This window comes from Pavona decussata, unplaced genomic scaffold (assembly GCF_977016875.1).
Source record: "Pavona decussata unplaced genomic scaffold, jaPavDecu1.1 SCAFFOLD_161, whole genome shotgun sequence".
Taxonomy (NCBI): domain Eukaryota; kingdom Metazoa; phylum Cnidaria; class Anthozoa; order Scleractinia; family Agariciidae; genus Pavona; species Pavona decussata.
The window spans coordinates 159,526-180,000 of NW_028145572.1; the positions used below are offsets into that span (position 1 = coordinate 159,526).

General features: G+C 38.3%; 1 protein-coding gene and 1 long non-coding RNA gene across 4 annotated transcripts in view; both read right to left on the reverse strand.

Moving 5' to 3' along the window:
• Positions 1-1,419: 1,419 nt before the first annotated feature.
• LOC146464541 (prominin-1-A-like) overlaps positions 1,420-20,475 on the reverse strand; it is a 48,523-nt gene continuing 29,467 nt past the window's right edge. For 2 of the 3 annotated variants that reach the window (XM_085129511.1, XM_085129510.1), the window contains exons 15-26: positions 20,145-20,294; positions 17,630-17,746; positions 17,132-17,215; positions 16,361-16,414; positions 12,466-12,546; positions 11,637-11,705; positions 11,092-11,181; positions 10,781-10,908; positions 9,939-9,977; positions 9,042-9,074; positions 6,256-6,300; positions 1,420-3,945 (exon numbers count right to left, since the gene is read on the reverse strand). In XM_085129511.1, the coding sequence (XP_084985637.1) occupies positions 6,261-6,300; positions 9,042-9,074; positions 9,939-9,977; positions 10,781-10,908; positions 11,092-11,181; positions 11,637-11,705; positions 12,466-12,546; positions 16,361-16,414; positions 17,132-17,215; positions 17,630-17,746; positions 20,145-20,294 (885 nt within the window). In that variant the 3' untranslated portion in view covers positions 1,420-3,945; positions 6,256-6,260. The remainder of the gene's footprint in view (positions 3,946-6,255; positions 6,301-9,041; positions 9,075-9,938; positions 9,978-10,780; positions 10,909-11,091; positions 11,182-11,636; positions 11,706-12,465; positions 12,547-16,360; positions 16,415-17,131; positions 17,216-17,629; positions 17,747-20,144; positions 20,295-20,475) is intronic. The other variant, XM_085129512.1, reaches the window with a different exon arrangement.
• On the reverse strand, positions 17,753-20,126 carry LOC146464542 (uncharacterized). The gene is made up of 2 exons (XR_014868448.1): positions 19,103-20,126; positions 17,753-18,507 (listed from the first exon to the last, which is right to left on the reverse strand). It is a non-coding gene; the product is annotated as an uncharacterized LOC146464542 (long non-coding RNA).

Sequence of the window (20,475 nt, forward strand, 5' to 3'; positions counted from 1 at the left end):
GGGGCGAGTTAATTAACTGTTAAGAGGGATTGAAATTAAAGAAAGCAAACATTGAAGTTCGCTCAGTTTGTTAACTTCAGTCAATGCTTTCTCGGATTCCTTTTCTCGACTGTTATTCTCTGAGTTCAAATTATTTAACCAAAGGCAGCTACTAATCCAGCTGCTTACACCTGTTCTAAATTGTTATTGACTTGAAGGCCTCCTAAATTGAAATATAAAAGTTGTGACGTGTAATTGAAATGACGACGAGCAATACCGCTTTGTTGTTGCAATTCAGTTGCTAATTTTTCTGTCATCAATGGATAACAGTCTATCTTTCTCGGATAATAGGCCGTTTATGACGAAGGTAAATTAGTGTTTATTAGTCGTAAGCTGTGGTGCAAATTTTAATTGATGCAGGTATGTTTAACAAAGGCGAAGATCTTTATAAACGATAGTGTTGTGTACTCGCACAGGGACTTGAAATGCAACAATTGGGCATGCGCATATCGACTTGAGAACGCATTTCCGTCATTGGTGGATGTATTGATAAAAGGGCGCCAAAAATAACTAACGGAAGAGCACGCCTGGGTAAGCGGGTATATGTCGGTTGTTTTTGATGGTATTGGTAGGTAAGGGGGTCCATCTATTTCAAGGTGACAGGGCCTTTTTTAACCCTTACGCAGATGTCCTATGGGCTTGTCACGCATTCCTTCCCTTTGTGAGGCAGGAATGCGTGACGAGCACAAAGAGCATCTGCGTAGGAGGAGCGCCACGATGTTTTCTTCATTTGGTTTATCCTCGAGACCCAACCCTGCAGGAGAGATTGCGTGACGAGGCAAAGGAGCGTCTGCGAGGAGGCTAAGGGGTAAGGTACTCTGAATGGGACAAAGACGGACGAAATCAACGAGAGAGCATGACTGATCTTCGTCCTTTTGCCAGGTACTGAGCCAACAGGTCAGAATACGAATTCATCCCCTATTCCCACCCCTCCTTACCCTAGCAGCAGGAGAAACAGGTGAAGTCACACTATGACCCTAAGTGGCCCACACGGCCAGAGCTTATCCCGGTTTCTGTAGCAAGAAGCAACTAGGGGTGTTGCTACTCCCCCCTGGATGGGATGCTAGTCGGGTACCCATTTATCCACCTCGTCCCCATGAAAGGGTCTTGGCGATATTCAAAATGGTAGTTCCGCCATTTTGAATATCGCGACGATCTTTCATGGGGACGAGGTTTGCCCATTTATACACCCGAGAGAAGATGGACAATGTGGAGAAAAGTTTCTTGTCTAAGAAAACAACACAGTAATGAAGAGATCAACATGGCCTCGAACACAGACCTCCTAACCTCTAAGCTACACCTCCGCGCCTCCACCGGGAGGCATCAGGCTATATTATAGGAAAAGGCATAATCAACAACAACAACAACAACAACAGCAAGTTTTACTTCAGCAAACTACTGATTTAATTTATTTTACAAAAGCACTACTCACATCCTCAGATAATAGTTCTGAACAAAAAAATGACACTGAAGTATTTAGCAATAAAGCCCGGGTACACAAAATGCCTTAAACATGAAGTACCCAAAATGGAAGTTGAAGCCAACGGCTTTATTTCTCAATAGCTCAAGTTTTTTTTTCTAAAAAGTAGCCTTAATCCTTCAAGAATTTTTCTGTGAGATATATGCTATGCGACCAATAACACGACAGAAAAATTCTGAGAAAAAAACTAACAAGTTACATAAAATTCCCACGGAAAAGCTACAATATTTTATCCGGCTAAATAAGCCAGCGAGCTGCTTTTCTGGGCATATCGACATACACCCTTCACTGTGACTATCTTTCGCTGTTCCCTCTGTGTTCGGCCAAGCCAGGAACTAAGCCCTCCGAACTTCCTTGAAGTTTAAGGCCGCTCTAGTTTAGGAGCTTGTGTGTCTGTGAGAACCCAAGAGCTATGCTGGCAGGTGCTAAAGCTCCTGGAAAGTTATACCGAGCCGGACAGGTTTTAGGGGATTGACCAGACGAAAGAGAGTCCCTGGCCTTCCAGGTTGGGGGTTGGGCGTTGGCCTAACTACCCCACCTTATAAAAAGACACTCGTATAGAAACCGCAACTTCCGAACAAAAGTAATGCAGTAACTAAACACTCCGAGTGTCACGATTATTATGTAGCTCTCTATTTACACAGTTTTTAACCTCCCATACAAAAAGCTGCGTGACGCGCGTGACAGTCAGTCACGGGAAGGCGTGACGGTCAGTCAAGTCGGCAAAAAAGAGGAGTTCAAGGCACGTTTTTTTCACAGGATTAAGTGTTTTTGTAATAATAATAATAATAATAATAATAATAATAATAATAATAATAATAATAATAATAATAATAATAATAATAATAATAAAAGATGTCACGCAACCTTACAGCAACGGAGAGAAAACCTCTAAATAATATTTGTTTTAACACGATTCAAACTACATTCCGTTTAGGCGGTATGATTCTGTTTTACTTCATAGTGACCACGTCACGAACATCTAATTCAAACATATGTGCAACTATTAATTTACGAAGCTCTTATTTATAAGGCAGTTTGAAAAGCAAACACGTCCTGCGTGTAATCTCGAATAAATCAAAGCTGAAAGTCACGCAATATCCGTTATACCCAATAATGCGTTCCGGCTCGAAAGGACATTACAAAACAACGACCAAGACCAGAAAAATTATATGCTTGAATTTAAACGGCCAAAAATACTCCAGGTGGTTTGAAAATGAAATAGCAAGGTTTAAAAAAAATTGTATTTTCCCAGAACGATACTAAAACGATTTGCCCCGATTTCCGGTCCTTCCCGACGTGACGTAGGGAATAGGGGATCCCGTGGTGTTGTTAACGTTACACTTCGATTGTGTCACGCATTCCTTGCAAGGGTCAGAACGCATAACTAGTCACACAACAGCACAGCTAATGTAACGAGTAGTTATTACTTCTATGTGAATATAATATCCCACGCATTATATCCTTAGTATACTTTACGACTCATAACAAATTATGGTTTGTAACTGCGCTATGGTCAATGTTCTGACAATCAAAATTCATTTGATGACGGAAAACCTGCCCTGAATAAAACAACGGATGATTTTATCTTATCTTTGAATAAAAAGCTTCTTTGCTTCCACTTTTAAGCACTGATATCACACAGGTAACAAGGGTAAGTGATACCGCTTTTACTCACGTGACCTACTAACACGATCGATAAACCTTAGATTCTTTCAGCGAAGATCTGTTCCCCGTTCCAAATTCAGTTTCGCGCCCTGAACTGGATCATCATCTTTTGACTTAATGTAAACCATAATTTACTAGCAATAAATGTTCAAAGAGCACTACAAATAAGGACTTATATAAAAAGGGGCTCAGTCACCTAAGTTACTCATTACTTTAAATAGCTACAAGACATATTGGAATCAGAGGAAACCCCATATAATGGCCCAGTCTTGTTTAAAACTACTTTAGTAGTTCTCTGGTATTATTAATAGGTGTCTTTGGCCACGAATGGCAAGGACAAAAATGGATTGCGACTTGAAAACTCTAGATCAGTTTTATCAAACTAGCTCCTTGTATCTAGGAAAAATCGCTAAAATCTTATGATGCTTTGAGAGAACCTCTTGACATCTTGTTTTGTGTTCTAGCAGCATTTTTAATTTCCAATACGACAAAAGTTCTTTATAAATTTCAGCAAAGTTTTGACTCCAAAATGTCGATATATATCTCTTTGACGTCACCCCTTAACTCACACTGCAAGTATGTACTAATAAAAAAGCTCAGATATTACTGCTTTAATAGTGCCTCTATCTACAAAATACGCGTAAGGTTAATAACTCGTTAAGATAATTGCTTCCCCCGCCCTCCACACTTTTTGATGGCTGTTGTTTCGTTGTGTGGTGAACCACTCCTGGCACATTCATCGATAATTTTGATAGCCACTGAAAAGAAATAAAGGTTAAATCACGACATTAAATACATGCTTTACACCTTCCGTGGTGAAGGTCTCCACCGAGAGTTTCAAAATACAGTAATTACAGTAAACGTTACCAAAGTAACGAAGCAGTACAAGGCAACATAATATTTTGATAAACCACACGATGCCTTTTAAACGGCAAAACATATTTCCGATGAAACCTCATGCACCGTCAGTTGCTTACAATAAAACAAGTTTTGCCAAAACTGTGTCATGTAAGGCAAATAAAAATTGTAAAAAAAAAAAACAAGTTTGAATTCAGCCCTCGTTGAATATGTAAGTGAAAGACCTTAATTTATCTTTGTCGTACTAACGTTCATATGTTCATTGCCAATATTTCTTTTGTATTCTTTTCACAAATTTCTTATTTTTTTTGGCCGTCAACAATAATTTTTACTAGATTTCATCACACTTTGTAAGCTTGTTAATTGTCACATACAAACTTACTTTATTCTAAACAACTGACGATCGATGAGGCTTCATCCGAAACATGTTTTGCCGTTTAAATAATCAAAATTACAATTGTTTTCCTAACCAGTCCAAACGCACTGCTACACTACACCACAATATGGAAGCGATTCGTCGTTCTTGAATAGTTAAACTTTTAGATTTTTATGGAGACCTCATATTTTAGTGCCTTGTTTAAATTTCTTTAGAAATGTTCACATTTTGGGGATTTTAGATTAATTGCAAAATTTGCAGTCTCTTTTCTCTTTTTTGTAAGATCGTTATTTTGAAGTTAATAAAGAATTATTTTAAAGAAATCTGTTTAGGAATAGTGTAACATGTGTTAACCAAAAAACCTACTTTTTGGTCTCTATACACTTAGTATTTGTTGGGAAAATGTGTTAAAGAATCATTGAATGTTTCATTTTGATAACTTAATTTAATCTTTTAGAAACTGCTAACAGTTCATTTGGAGGAGACATAAGACGTTTAAGAATTTTAGTGTTGAAAGGGTTCACGTATTTACACGGATGTTTACTTTTTAAAAATGCTTAGTTCATCATATTATTTGTTGAACGTTTTTCTCACTCCACCAGAGCTCAGAAGCCTACAACAACAAGCATTAGGTATTATTTTACAACAGATGTTTGAAGGCCTGTGTGGAAGAGGATGTAAGTGAATGATTTGGCCTAGAAAACCCGAATAGCTTCAGATCAGCTCTACTACTGCATGCAGATTGGTTTTCATGTAACAAGCAAAATTCTGCATTTATTTCTAGAAGTAAAGTTAAGTTTTCTACGCAGTCCAGCCTTGCAGAAATTTGAGTCATTTATATTTTGGCTGATTAGATCTTTTACAGATCCTGCGTATACCTGCAGCATTTTCGTTGTGCGGTTCCTTGCTTATTGTTTGTTCAAATTTTAACAATTAACTCATTATCAATTCAAACAAAAGATGAGACGATGCTTGGTTTGGTTTGATTACTGCCTCAAACATAATATCCAATCTGTGTCCCGAAACACAGCTGATTTGGTGCAATCGAATTTCGAGGCCAAGTCTTGACTTACGCCCACCTTTCACCAGGACCTTCATTTATGCAGAATAAAGGAGCTCGGTCACGCTATCTTTAGCGATTCTGTCACGCTAGATTACGCCATTAGTGGTACTTTTGTCACGGTATGCAACTCTATCGTAGGCGATATGTCACGCTGTGTGATAATTTGGTGAAAACAAACATCGATTTTCAAGTAATTCTGGTAAACTACGGCACGCCACCTAAGGCAATTTTGCCTCGGCATGTACACTTTAATTGGCGATTTTTTCAAGATATGCATATGAAGCCGTCAATTTTTTTCAAGTGTAACGCTGCTACAGGCGTCTTTGTAATATAAGTCGCACCGTCACAGCCATTTCCTTGACATAAAAACTCAGCGAAAATAATAACGATTAAGACCAAAGGTAGGACACAAAAGAGATATCATGAAGCCGTAAACGATTGTACACCTTCTCATTTCCTCACGGACAACAAGTCCTCGTATAATAACCGAATATACATGGCCAACATTCAGGGACAAGATTCAAACATCACAGTCACTTGGGTTCGGGTTAATTTGCCTGAAATCGTCTTCAAAGAACTTAGAAAGCTTAGAAATGAAAACAGTTCGGGTGTTATGGGGCCTGCATTTCATTATAGAACGAATTTAATATTTATACTTTCAAGTTTATAGTTTTAGTCTTAGTTAAGGAATAAAAACCAGAACCGCTAAAATTAGCGTGACTAAACGTCCTTTAACGATAAAAACAAACAGCTTAGGAGTTTAGATTTTACCCGTGTTAGCGTCTGGCAGGAGGCGCCTGGGGATACACGGAATTTCTGGCAGAAAAAGCAGCACACGAAGATTACCAACTAATCTGTACAACACTGCTGTAAAGAGCTTCAATATGTATGACCCTTTCTCTCCATAAGAAAACCGTCACATAATGCAGTTCTAACATTCGTGCCTGTTGGCAAAGTCCTAAATTACCGCCCACAATTCGAGTCTGTGAACAAACCTGATGAAAGCTACTGAGCGGTACTTTGTTGTGGTGAGCTGTTTATTATGCTGTACAAGGTTGCTCTAACTTTTGAGTCTGTGGATAAAATCCTGAAGTGTGACCATTTAAATGAATGCTACTGAGCAGTACTTTGCTGCGGTGCTGTTTATTATGCTGTACAAGGTGTTTGTAACTTTTTAATCTGTGGATAAAAATTCTAAAGTTGACCATTCAAGTGAAAGCTACCGAGCAGTACTTTCTTGTGGTGCTATTTATTATGCTGTACAAGGTGGTTCTAACTGTTTAGCCTTGTCTTGTGAGTAAAATCTTAAAGAGCGACCATGCAAATGAATGAAATTCCAGTGTACCTCCTTGTACAGCTGTTTCGACAAAGGTTGTGCAAAACAAAAACAAAACCAAGAAAAGCGTAAAAGCGTACACGACAATGCCGAGAGGTATCCTGGGAAATACTGTCGAAACAGCTGTATATAAAAAATGTCATCATTTTTTTTTAGTTTTTAACTGATTTCATGCATGACTCATGAAAGTCTTTGTGCTTGTGCATGTGTGTTAGCAGTTACCTGAATAAAAATAACATTCATACGCCCCCTAAACATTTTCACCGAGTGCAATCACACCTTTGCGCGTTACATTCTACAGAACAACATCTGTGTTTTGTTGAACTGGAATAACTAAACACACAGCAAGTACGACATGCACATAGACTTTTGGTTAGCTTTAGAAATGAACAGTTAACAGTTTCAATTTTACGCTGGTTTAGAATCTTTCAGCCTCGTGAATGTTAGTTCATACCTGTTATATGTTATAAAGTCAAAAAGAATCAGTTTTGCATTATAAAGATGACCCCTTTTATGTTTGTTTAATTAGCGCGGGTGATTAACCACGCTCAAATCCCATTAAAATTAATTTAACTTTATACTGCGGATAGGATAGAGAAGACTGATAAGTTAGGCTGGTTTACACGTTTGATGGAAGCAAAAAAGCACAGGCATAAACACAACCATCAACATAAGCATGCGCACAAGCACAAGAATGATGCAATGCGAGCATAAATGCAAGCATACAAACGAAAGAAAAGAAAATCTCTCCTTTTACTTTGTGCACGTTCTTCAGCTTGTGTTGTTGTGGTACGCATGTAAACTGGGATTATGATAGCCTCCCTAACAGGCGCTAGAAAGGGGAAGGGAGAGAGGGAATCGGCCGCGCGACGCGTGAGGGGAGCGGAAAGGAAGCTTCCTAAATTCCCCTCTTCCTCACTCCCTCCGCACGCAACCGATTCCCCTACTCACCTCCCCTTTCTAACGCCTGTCACGCAGGCTAGGATCATGAGACCAAAAGTGAAAGCACAAGCACAGTAACAACGGCAATCAAATAAGACATTTGCCATGCCATGCATAACTGCACGTGAGTGATCATACCTTTGCCTTGCGCGTATCACAAAAAAAAATTCATCTAAAACTTGTTTCGCTTTTGCTTGCATCTAACATGCAAACCATCCTTAATAGGCCGTTTTACAGTTGTGTGCTTGGTGACCTGGTCTTGAATTGGAAGCGAGGCTGGGGTTGACCTTGTTTTGATACAGACCTCACTGCTTTTCATATGTAAATGCAAATAGTTAGCATAAGAACAGTCGATTTAAATGTTCTTACAACATAGCCAGTCTTACATTAACGTCTTATTAATGCTGACAGTTTCGATGACTGTCAGCCACCTTTATCAAAACTTGAAAAGCATGAAAAGTGTCAGAAGCCTTAAATAGGCTTCTGAAGGTGTTAATTATTGCGATAAATGCGCAAAGTCACTCTGTAGACGCCCCCCCCCCCCCCCCCCCTGGTTTGGGGGTGGAGATCACTTGTGTCCATATGGGAGAAAGCTGATAGGCTCCCTCGTCCCTGTTCATAGTAGGAGTGTTCGATCTAATACATATGCTTTCTTTAATCCATCGCTTTAACTTGTCGCTTTCCTGCTCAACTATTTCACTTGCTTACCAATTCATAATATGATTGTTCTGGCAGATGTGGTCTGTAATGGCTGATTTATGGGTAGCATAAGAACAGTTTGATCTACATATGAAAAGCAGTGAGGTCTGTATCAAAACAAGGTCGCCCCCAGCCTCGCTTAGAATCCAAGACCAGGTCACTTAGCACACAACTGTAAAATGGGCTATCAATAAATGCAAAGGGTTGGGTTTTTCCTTCGGCAGTTTAGGTTTGAAGAGTGTTGAAATGTGTACTTTATCAGACAGTTTAAAACACCGTAGTCTCTATTTGTAACTCTGTCAGGTATTGACAGCTCTAAACAGTACAGTGTACCTTTTGGATGAGACAAATCTTGGAAGCTTTCAAGACCCCCATACCCTCACCCCAACCTCCCCCCCCCCCCCCCCCCACACACACACACACACACACACACACACACCACCACCCTACCCCCTTTGGGTACTGAACCCTTTCACTCTAAATTCAAAAATATCACTTCTCCTTTCTGACTTTCAAATATTCTTCAAAATGTGAGTTCTGAAGGCTCACTTGTCAGATTTGATCCAATGTTTGTACTCACTTTGGATTGGCCCAGTGCTTCTTCTCTGTGTCACTGTAGGAAACAAGGCAGAAAAAACTGATGCAACACACATTCATAGGAATTATAACGACTCTAGCTTAGCACTCTAAATTCCTCAGAATGAAATCTGAGCATGAAACTGAAAAAAAATGCGACTCAGCCAAGCTAGTAGCAGTTACAATGCATTTGCCTCACAAAATAAGAACATTGAATGATAATAATATTTTTTTTAGAGAAACCACCCAAAGGTGGAGCAGGGATGGCGCAGTGATGAGAGCAATCTCCTCACACAAGTGTGGCCTGGGTTTGATTCCCGAACTTGGTGTCATATGTGGGTTGAGTTTGTTGTTGGTTCTCGTCCTTGCTACGAAAGGTTTTTCTCCGGCTAGTCCGGTTTTTCCCTCTCCTCAAAGACCAACATTTGTAAATTCCAATTTGATCTGGAGTGTCCCCATACTGTAAAGGGCATTTGATGATCTCGTCATGGAAATATATGATATACAAATTTGTTTGCATGCAAGTTCTTTACTTTACTTAATCTCAAGTTTCAACATGTAAATTCTCCTTACTGCCCTCTATATGTTTCTTATGATACTACTTGAGAGAATTACAATGTCAGTCACACACGAATTACTGGCATCTGAGGAGGATGGAAAGCCTGCATGTGATCTTTACTGATTTTACTTTACTTGATGATTTAATTGACAACTGAAAAAGTGCACAGTTACCACAGGGGAATGAACAGCTTAAGAGATGGCAGGAGTGCAACTCAATTCTCCAGTAAGAGAAGTGGTGAATGACAATGCTGATAGGAAATTACCTTGGGATGAAGCGGATTGGAGAATAGGGGGAGAGGTGATTAAAGGATTCAACAATTTATCATGAACAAGTACTTACTAGGCAGGTGGAACCGATGGACCCATCTCATACATCTCACTACAAAGACAATCAAATACATTTTAGTATAATTGCAGGTACAGTCACTCCAGGATTTATGGGGAGATCTTCATCTACATGTTCAGCCTCATTAGCATAAATGACAAAACTAACTACAAAGAAATGCACTCTATAAATTAAAAGGGCTGGGAACACTTTGTACTATAAAAAATTTGAGCAGGATATCCTAAATGACTGTTGAGAATATCAAGATTTTACAAAGAATGTATAAGTTCCGACCCAACCATACATTCTTATCAAATTTCACAGTTTTTGCAAGCTAATTTCTCCAAGAACATTCACTAAATCAGCATTATCACACTGATATCCACCCTGATTACCAAGGGTGACATAACTCTTTGGGTCCGTTATTAAAAGACACTTTAAACAGTGTTTAACAAAACCATGTTCTAAGCCATTTTCAATGTTGCCAACAATCATATCTAAACATTGTCTACTGCCGACGGTAACCAGAAGGCTTTCATCCCAGACTATTTATCTAGTTAGTACTTAAAATAAACCACTTATAAACAGATTTGGAGGCCCACTGATAATTTTTGTCTAAAGCCGTTAAATAACTGGCCTTTTAGTTTACAGTGTCCATTTGTTCAAAGCATGTTGTTGCTAATCAGGCTGGCAACATGTAAACAAAGATGTCAGTAAAGATTCTCCAATAGCTGGCAAACGTCAAGGCTGAAACTAACGTTTCATAATGAGGGGGGCACCTTCTTAAATTATTACATTCTATGGAGTGCTCCTAGGCCTACTGGAAATGATAATGGTGAAAAATTAAAAAAACTTACGCATCCATTCCCTGATCGAAGTCACTCTCATAATCCATGCGGCGATAATGCTTGGCCAGTTTGACGCAGAAGATTATCGCAGGGATGAAGAAGAACAGACAGTAGCCAATGGAGAACCAGAAGCCATTCTATGAATTAAAAAAAAAAGTTTGCTTTTTGCATGACAAAACATTTTAAGTTACGAAAATGCTCAGTGAACTTTGGAACATTTTTATATCACACAGCACAAGTACTAACTAAAGTACTATGTGGGGATGCTTAACAGGTAACAGGTAACAGGTAACTCTACTAGCAAATATTTATTTACTTACGAAAGGATAGAGAGCTTTTTGGCAGACGACCATAATGGTTGCATCATAGATATTCGCAATGGGTTGGCACTTTGCCAATTGATTATTTAGCTGTAGAATGCAATACAACAAGAATCAGTTAAAACCAAAAATGAAAATATATATAATTATCTATTTAGGGATGACTTCCAGAGTGCTTGCCTTTACACCGAAAAACACACATAGTAAAGGTCTGTGCTTTGAAGTTTCTTAGTGATTAATGGATCCATTTAAGATTGTCCAGGCTTAGGTTAAAAACTAACATGGGATATATAGCCCCCAGGGCTTGTGATAGGAATTCAGTACCAACAGATGCGTGTAAAATTTGGTTCTGTGGTATTCATGTCAATTTTGGGTTACATAATTTTTTTTAGGGTAAATATTTTTTTCCACCTGGTGTCAGTAGGGTGGGAAAAATTTAGGGGCAAGGTCTGAACTAGGAGAGGAAAGTCCACTTTTTTGGATTAAAACCAAGTTTGTTTGTCTAGCTTTAAAACATCTCTCTGGTTGTTACCATCATAACTTACCAAATCCTTGACATGGTCGGTGAATTGAAAACCCCAGCCTAGCACACGATCAGTGAAGTTCGTGACAATCTGAAACACGAAAACCAAACAAAATGAAAATGTTTTAACCCTTTACGCCCTAACACGGATCAGCATCAAATTTTGCATTGTAATATCAATGTTTACTCAACCCCTGAGGTTACGAGAATTAAGGATATGATCACCCAAGGTGAATTTTCTTGATATTTTTAATGACTTCTCCCCAGTACTTTGATAAGAAAAGTATGGGGACAAGATAGGAGAATTTGTTGTTTGATATTAAGGGTTAAAGGGTTAGAAATAACCTTACATTTGCAAAGAGTTGTGACAACTACACAATAAATGTTTTGGTGTGGACCTGGGGTCATTCAATAAAACTCTTACCGTTTTAAGTTTTACACTGCTCAGATTGTGAGTTAGTTACAATATTATTAACTGTAAAATCTTCAACAACATTGGCCCTTGCCTTTAGACACATTGAACTATTGTTACCTTGGTCAAGTGCTCCAGGCTATGAACTGGACACCCAAGTACAATTTGTGAGTGAGATGCATCTCTATCATTGCACTATTGTTCTCATTGTACATTTCTAAGATTATTCACCCAATAAAACTCAAAACACCAAAACTAAAAAAAGCTTGTATTTATTGCATCTAGTTTTAGAGGAGGAAGGTTGACACCTGCCTCAAACAAAGCACTCAAACATGCAACATTTACAAATATTTTTACACGGCTTTGCAAGAACTCTAAGCTTATGAAAAAGAGACAAATATCAGTGGCCACTAAGCCACAGTTGGGTCAAGATACTCACTTTGTTGATGTTGTCAGATGATTGGGTGTGAAGATAGTTCTCTGCTTCTTCAGCTTTTTTGAGTGTATCGTTTGCGAGAGTCTAAAAAATAATAAAAGAGAACAATCTTGCTATGACAAATCAATGTCCAGAGATAGCTAAAAAATGTCCCTTATACCCTTCAAACAAGAAATTCCGGTATAAAAGGGGCCTGGCCAATCTCATCTTCAGTTGTCAATCAACCATTAGAGTGCAAACAACTGAGAAACAACATGCATCTTTTTCTATCACCCTTACTGATAAAAATTAATTGGCTCAGTTTTCAGAAACCAATGTCTTATATTACTGTGGTGATGTTACTAGTAATGATCAAAGATTGGGCGATTCCAGAAAATATCCATACCATACCACGGACGGCTTTTAGGATTTCCGAAGGGGAGGGGGGTTCACGATTATGGAATTCAGAGGGCATGGGGGGGTATTTATGATTGGATATCCGAAGGCACTGGTGAATTCCACAGGTGGGATTTCTGGAGTAGAAAGTGTAGAGTGAGTTCCTTGAAAACGCTATTGTAGTGGACTTTTGTAGTTCGTAAATAAAATTATCCACGAGCGTATGACGCGGAAGCAGAAGACAAGCATCGATAGATTATGATACATTTCATTTACACCACGAGGCATATAGGTTGAGAACACTTTTCGTGCACACTACATGACGTATAAAAGAACGCAACAAGACTCGACAGTTTGACCCAGGTTTGACCGCTGAAAGATTTTAACTGTCTGAATTCGAGCTATTCTACTTTGTAAACGTCAAAACAGCACAAGAAAACAAAGAGGAGTAAAACTGCCGTAAATGGTGTTTATTATTATAGCCAAATTCGGACTTAAAAGAAGTTTTCACAGCCTGGCCACTAGCGGTAGGTTTTTCTTGTCGCTGAAGAGTAAAGTTTTTCGCCTAGCGCCGCTAGATCACAGCCCCGAGGAGGCATAAATTCATGTTCATTCGTTCATATAGGCGTTGCTAAAGTCGAAAATGTACTTCCCAGAAAAACCGGAAATTCTGAAGGGGAGGGGGGGTTCACGATTATGGAATTCTGAGGGCATGGGGGGGTAACGCATTTTGGAATTTCCGAAGACAAGGGGGGTTAAAACATGGAATCCGTCTGTTGTTGGGTATGGATATTTTCTGGAATTGCCCATTAGGGAGTGTGTTCAGTTATCTCAATCCCAGGCCCCCTCTCCTTTGTAATGTCATCCGCCCCTGCAAAAAAAAATCTGTGGGGGATACGATGCCAGATAGGTGTCCCAAGATCCATCCATTCATTCATTCCGGCAATCAAAGTTGTCCCATACAATCTTGCCTCCAATCCATATTAGATGTGCATTCTTCCTACGTTGAACGCAATGAAATTATAAAGCAGAGGAGTCAGAGGACCCTTGAGTCAACAACATGCCACAACTGAACAAGGAAGGAGTGGTTTGCCCTTTTATAGTGGAACTTACTGTTTAAGTGCGATCAGTATGTAACTTCACCTTGTCATATTACATGATCAAGAATACAGAACATGGGAATAATAGATATGAGCACCCAAGGATGAATTGAATAGTACAACTTCTCAAAACAGTACCATGAGAAATACATGGAGACCAGTTAGGAGAATTTTCACAATGATCTTGGGGTTTAAAGTGTTAATACCAGTAGTTTGATTCAAAGTATGGGATCAGCTTGTAAGCCTATACCTATCATTACTTGGATATAATTCATAGGATTACATAAAAGAGAATGACTTGATCTTCCCTATACTACTAGCCCTGGTTGCTCAAAGGGTGGACAACTCTATCCAGCAGATAAAATGTTCTCCAACCAATACATTTTATCTGCTGGATAAAGTAATCCGCTCTTTGAACAGATGGGGCCTGGTTCTCAGTATTTAATTGGCATAATAAAATATTAAGCATTGTTCTAACACCGCAAGGCCATGCTTACACTTTATTATGTGCAGACATCAATGTCAAAAACTGATGCATGTTCATGTAAGGTTAGATGGGTTGATGAGAGCCCAACAATCTGGTAAAAGCAGTCTTGAACTATGCAAAACATGTTTTCAAAAGTCACCAAAGCTCAGTTTAGGACATTACTGGACAGATTTGTTGTTTTTATTGTGTGGCAAGAGCTAACACACCCTGACATTTTGCCTTTGCCAAATTGAAATTTGTTAAAAAAGAACTGATTTAGATGCTGCCATGGATACCATGACCAAACAACTGAGTGCCACTTGATACAGTGTGTGAAAGTTGAGGTGTCAGATCTGGGCCTAATAATAACTTACAGCCGACTCCTGATAACTCGAACCGTCAACGGAAATTGAAAAAGGTTCAAGTTATCGGGGGAAATAAGGAAAAAGATGGTGTTTACTGTGTATTTCTATTCATGTAATGTATATATATATTTAATAATAAAATTTAATTATAGAGAAGCCAAAGGAAATGGAATGCTCAATACTTCTTACTATACATTGGAATGTAACGTAATGTGAAACAAAACTAAGCAAAGCAGCAGAAGAAGACTAGGTACTGCAAACTTGGCCTGTGAAGTGCCTCCCAAGTGGGGTAGAGGGCAAAGAAAACAACAACAACAACAATATTTTATTATTTGCCAATAAATCCTTAATCCCCTGGCTCCGCAGATAGCAGTGCTAATCGAGGTGGGCCAGGATAATCAGTAAAAGAAGAGGAAAATACACACAGTAAAAACTACAGATAAGTAAATAGGTGGGTAAATACGAAAACAGATCTACAGAAACAACTATGTAATTAATTCAAGTTGGCAACGCATTATGTTGTGAAAGGTGAATAAATAAGGCAAAGTGAATTAGGTAGTATAGGCGAGACAAGGGTGATAGCTACTTAGAGTATTTTCTAACTTTTGAGATTATCGATTCTAAGTCTCCGTAGGAGTCTTCAGATTGTAATATATTAAACAAGATCGTACAAATTTTCCAAAAAGAGAAAAGTCGAGCTCGGTCTGGAGCTAGAAGGGAAGGGACGCACTTCCGTTCCGCTCGCTTTGCTCTCCGTTCTCTTTGCCTATGCCCCAGTGTGGGAACCTGTTCACAGGCTACTGCAAACTTTGCATGTTTCGAAAAGAACAACTCCGGGCTACTGCTACAGAGCTCTATTCAATTTACTTTTTTCAAGAAATAGTCAGTTAATACTTTAACTAATGTTGGATTTGAAACATTATTTTGACCTGTCAAGTTTTGACAAAGATGGTTTGAGTTTTCGAGGGTGAAATTGTATAGAAAATGACCTGAAGGGAAATGAAAATTGCTTCGAGTTAGCAGGAGGTTCAAGTTAGTGAGGGTAAAATTGCAGTAAACATATGACAGAAATACAGGGGAAATTGATTTTGGCTCGAGTTAATGCGAGGTTCAAGTTAGCGAGGGTTCGAGTTATCAGGAGTCCACTGTATGATGTTTTCGTAATTAATTTTTACAATGCATCAAGAATAGAAATATTGGGAAATACTCAAGTTGGCTTTCAGTTGTGAATACAATAAAGACCTCACTGCACTCAGTATGCATCACTTGGAAAATAAAAACACGTAAGGACTAAGGTTACAGAAAAAACTAAATTAATTTAAAATCGTGACCTTACTTTACACTGCCTTTAAGGTGGATTCTACCGTCGTGTAATTTTATGGACATAAATGGCCGCGACTTTACATGCATGCATAAACAAAATAGAGAAAATGTATCTATTTGATGGCTTGCCTCTGGTTCAACTTTTTCTGCAGACAAAAGCTGTCCACATGTTTTCTCTATTTAATATTCATGCCCGTTAATGCATGTGAAATTAATCACACAACAATGGAAATCCACCTACTGTAATACATACAAAAATCATTCTTTACCTTCAAGCCTGATCCAATTTGTCGCAGATCGTTCACATTTTTATCCAAATCATTCTTCACAAAAGAAAACAAACAAACAAAAAACAATGAAAAAACAATAATTAGCTTATAATATGATCACCCATCAACATTCTGCCTTAGAGATATCATATTCATTGAATTCTTATAAGAATTTGGACAATTCTTTTGTTTTAGTTCCTTAATTCATTTAAAATATACCCAGATTAATTAATATAAAGTAATGTTGTATTATGTAAACCTTATTGATCTATCGCTACAAATGCTTCATATCCGTGCAAAGTAAAATTCACTTGAGGGGTATTTACTGATTGAAGTGATTTTAAATTCAATTTTAGGTGCGATTTTTGGAGTAATTTTAAGTGCAAGGATTTCAAATAATATTGTCTTTGAAAACTACTGACAATTTTACAACAACTTCTGGTTGACTTGACTGCGATTCTGTTGTAATATTATTGAGAGCCCAGTGCATACTGTATAAGCACCAACAACTACAAGGTTTCCTTGAGGTCCCTTGGAATGTGATTATTTATCTTACTTTAATCAAATTTTTAAAAATAGAGATTATGGTCATCAAAAGAAAATCCACATAACCACTGAAGTATCAACTGTTTTCATGCAGGTTGTCTATGTCTCTAAGTAGAGGTCAATGAAGAATTTGTAAATTTCAATTTCTTCAATTCAAGGCTTTCAATAATTTTTCAGGTGGACAAACATATACACGGCACTACTAATCATACTTAGGAGACATACCGATAAATTCTCCATGACCGTAACAGTGCTGGTATGTAGATTGCGCAGTCCTTGAGCAGTCTGTTCTGATTTGTTTCCAAGTTCCTGCAGGTGAAACATGATGCAAAGTATGTACGTGTTGCAATGACTTAGTTCAACAGAACTCGCAATGACTGCCCAGGCTACAAACATTTTTTCTCCAACAATAAAAGCTTACATTAAGCTGTAGACGTTCTTGAACATTCATCGATACAGTTAAAAATCACTGTGCATGTCAGCCATGATGGAGTTACCAGTTGTACAGAAAAAAATTCAATGGCAACTAGTAAAACAACACTTGGTTAACACTTGAAATGTTAAATTCTATTACTATAGCATCCCCATCATCATGTCGTGGAAGACTAACATGCATAAAGTAGTGTTCACTGACTGTGTATTGTTTCCTAATCATTGCTTTGAAAAACTCAAAGCATTATTAATTAAAGGGACATAAAGAATTCAACCTTCAGTAGTACTTACATAAGCTTTGGTTTGAGCTGCTGAATTGTTATTACCAAACGTTTGGAACTGATTAGCAAGATCACTGATGTTATTTGCAAATGCCAGGAGGTCAACTGCTGTTATGCCTTTCCTTGTCTAAAAGCATTAAAAGAAACATTACAGAATACAGAAATAAATTACATACTAAAAAACATTAGTCAAACATCTTATCATGACCAATCATAAATAAGGTTGTGTCATTCTGGTTTTGAACTTGCACTATCCTACTGATCGATAATATTACTTTAAGGGTACTTCCTGGGTTCGATAGGGTGAAAAAGTGAAAAAACATTTTTTTCGACCAAATAGAATTAGGGGATTTCATCTAACATTTGCTGAAAAAAAAATTGAAAAATATTTAAAAAAGGCCCGAGATATTTAGGAAAACGTATTTCCATGTAGAAGTAAATAAATAAAAAAGGTGTCATAATCTTCTTGGTGCGAGACGCCCCAGAGGAATTTTCGCGGCAAAACGCTTCATCTGGGAGCTCTTATTTCAGAAATAAGCATATTTTGTTTACATCTCGCCTGCAGAAAATTTCTCACTTCGAATTTTATATTCTTCGCGTTTCCCACATGGAAAAGTCATCAAACAACGAAAAGAGCCTGTGGATAAAATCTCGGAAGAGGCCAGGGAAGGGAAAGATACGTTTCAGCAAAGATCGAAAACGTGATCTTTCAGAGAGCGACAAAGGCTCTTGGTTCGACCAAGAAACTCTAGTCGACGTTGAAGGTTCTGTCGAAGGTGATCACGAAGAAATGGAGCAGCAGCCTTCAAATTTATCCACTGTTATTGGATCAAGTACACAGAGGTCGATTGCCGTGCAAAAGTCCTGCAGGGGAACTTTGCAAGCGTCCTGTAAAAATATAAAAAAAAAATACAGGAAAGTGTATTATTTTGATACCAGCATAACTCCAACATCAAGATCTATTTTATTTGATAAAAAGACCAGAATAAAGATAAGGAAATTTTGGGTTGTCGTGTTAGACAAACCTCTCTGATCTCCCCCTTGACATCTCCAGGAACGACTTTTCTAATAAAATTGAGCACAACCTCCGGAAATGCATATTCTGAATTATCTGGGCCGATTTCTTTCTTCTGCAGCGAGATAAAACCAAATAAAGTTTTACTGCGCGTTTGTAATGAAACATTGGAATCAAATCAGCAAGAATTAGACCGATGAAATAGAACTCACAAGAAGCCCATGAGCCCGTCATAAGCTCCTGCCCACTTGTAATACTGGAGATAGCGCGTTCTGCGTGGCCCTTTCTCTCGCTTTTTGCTCCGCTCCACGCTATCTTGAAGATTTCTTACGAAGAAATCACCATCGTACATAAATAACAGTAAAAATGCAATTTTCTTTCATTATACATTTCCCTTGATACGAAATGAATAATCGCTTTCGCTTGAAACGTAAATTACATTACACGCAATCAAAACGAACAACCTACCCAATAGATTTCATCTCTGATATCAGTGAACTCCTCAAACTCTCCGCTGACGCGCTTTCGGTTTCGTTAGCCTTGGGTTTTCCCCGTTTTCCTGGTTGATTTTTACGTTTTCCTTTCGCCACTTTCCCCATCTCGCTCGATCAAAACAGCGGAGTCTAAAACGTGTCTGCAACGCGATACTTTTTCCGCGAAATTCTGTGCTATTGTTGTTGACGCCATGGGGTCCTGTTGCTCAATTGGCTCGCCACGTAATGAAGTGTCATAATCTCCTGTGGAGGCTTGTTTTTCTTGCAAACCTTTATCGAGCAAAAACTCGCACTTGAATTTTGGCAGAGTATGTCGACTTTGAACGAATTAATAGGGTATGTAATTTTGACGGATTGTCGTGAAATTTGGCCAGAAGATTTGAAGGATAATGACAAACAAAAAGGTGTCAGGGAATTTTGATTTTCAAAATATTTTTCCCGTGGCGACTGTTTACGCAACACGCCTCAAATATTTTTTGCTACTCAAACTTTAGACCGGGATATCTAAATAACCAATCAGAATTTCCAAAAAGCCTGGCACCTTTTTGTTGATTGATGCCTTGTGAATAACTCTGTGCAGCAATTTCGTTCTTCGCGCGGCGTTCGATAACCGATTAATTCAATGAAATGACCATCGGTCGATTCGAGGTTCTACTGGCTCCTGGCACTTAAAAAAGGAAAAGATTGCTAAATTATATATTTTTTAGGAAACTACATTTATTAAGCTTTATAATGATATATAGTTTGTTAGAGGTTTATTAAAACTTGCGCGCGTACGAATTTTTTTCCTAAGGACACCCGCGAACCCAGGAAGTTTCCTTAAACAATGCATGGATGAATGAGACACTGAGAACAAGTCACCATAGACAAGACAAGGCCAAAATGGGATAATGTTTTAAAGGCTATTGCCAGATGAGATGAATTTGCAACTTGCAACATACCGGTTTCTCGCTTTATCCAGGAATCGTTATCTATCAATAATTACCTTATTAGTGGGAAAAGAGAATAATCATTACCTCATTTAAGAAAGCATCAAATTCGATCTGATCCACTCCTGAGTTACTCAAATCAATAAGACTGGTACGAGTGTCACTGGACAAGATATTGACATCACTCAAGTTGACCTTTAAGTCATCAAACTGCTGGGTGGTATCATTTCCAAGCAACTGTTTGAGTTTAAAAACAACAGCAGCAGAATAAAACAGTAAACCATTGAATGCATAAGATAAATGATATAGAATTACAAAGAATTTTTTATTAAGCAAACCACATTGACTTTGAAAAAGTTGTATCTATCAGCCACTGGCACAGCTGTACTTGGTAAAAAGAAATCACAGTTCTTCTAAC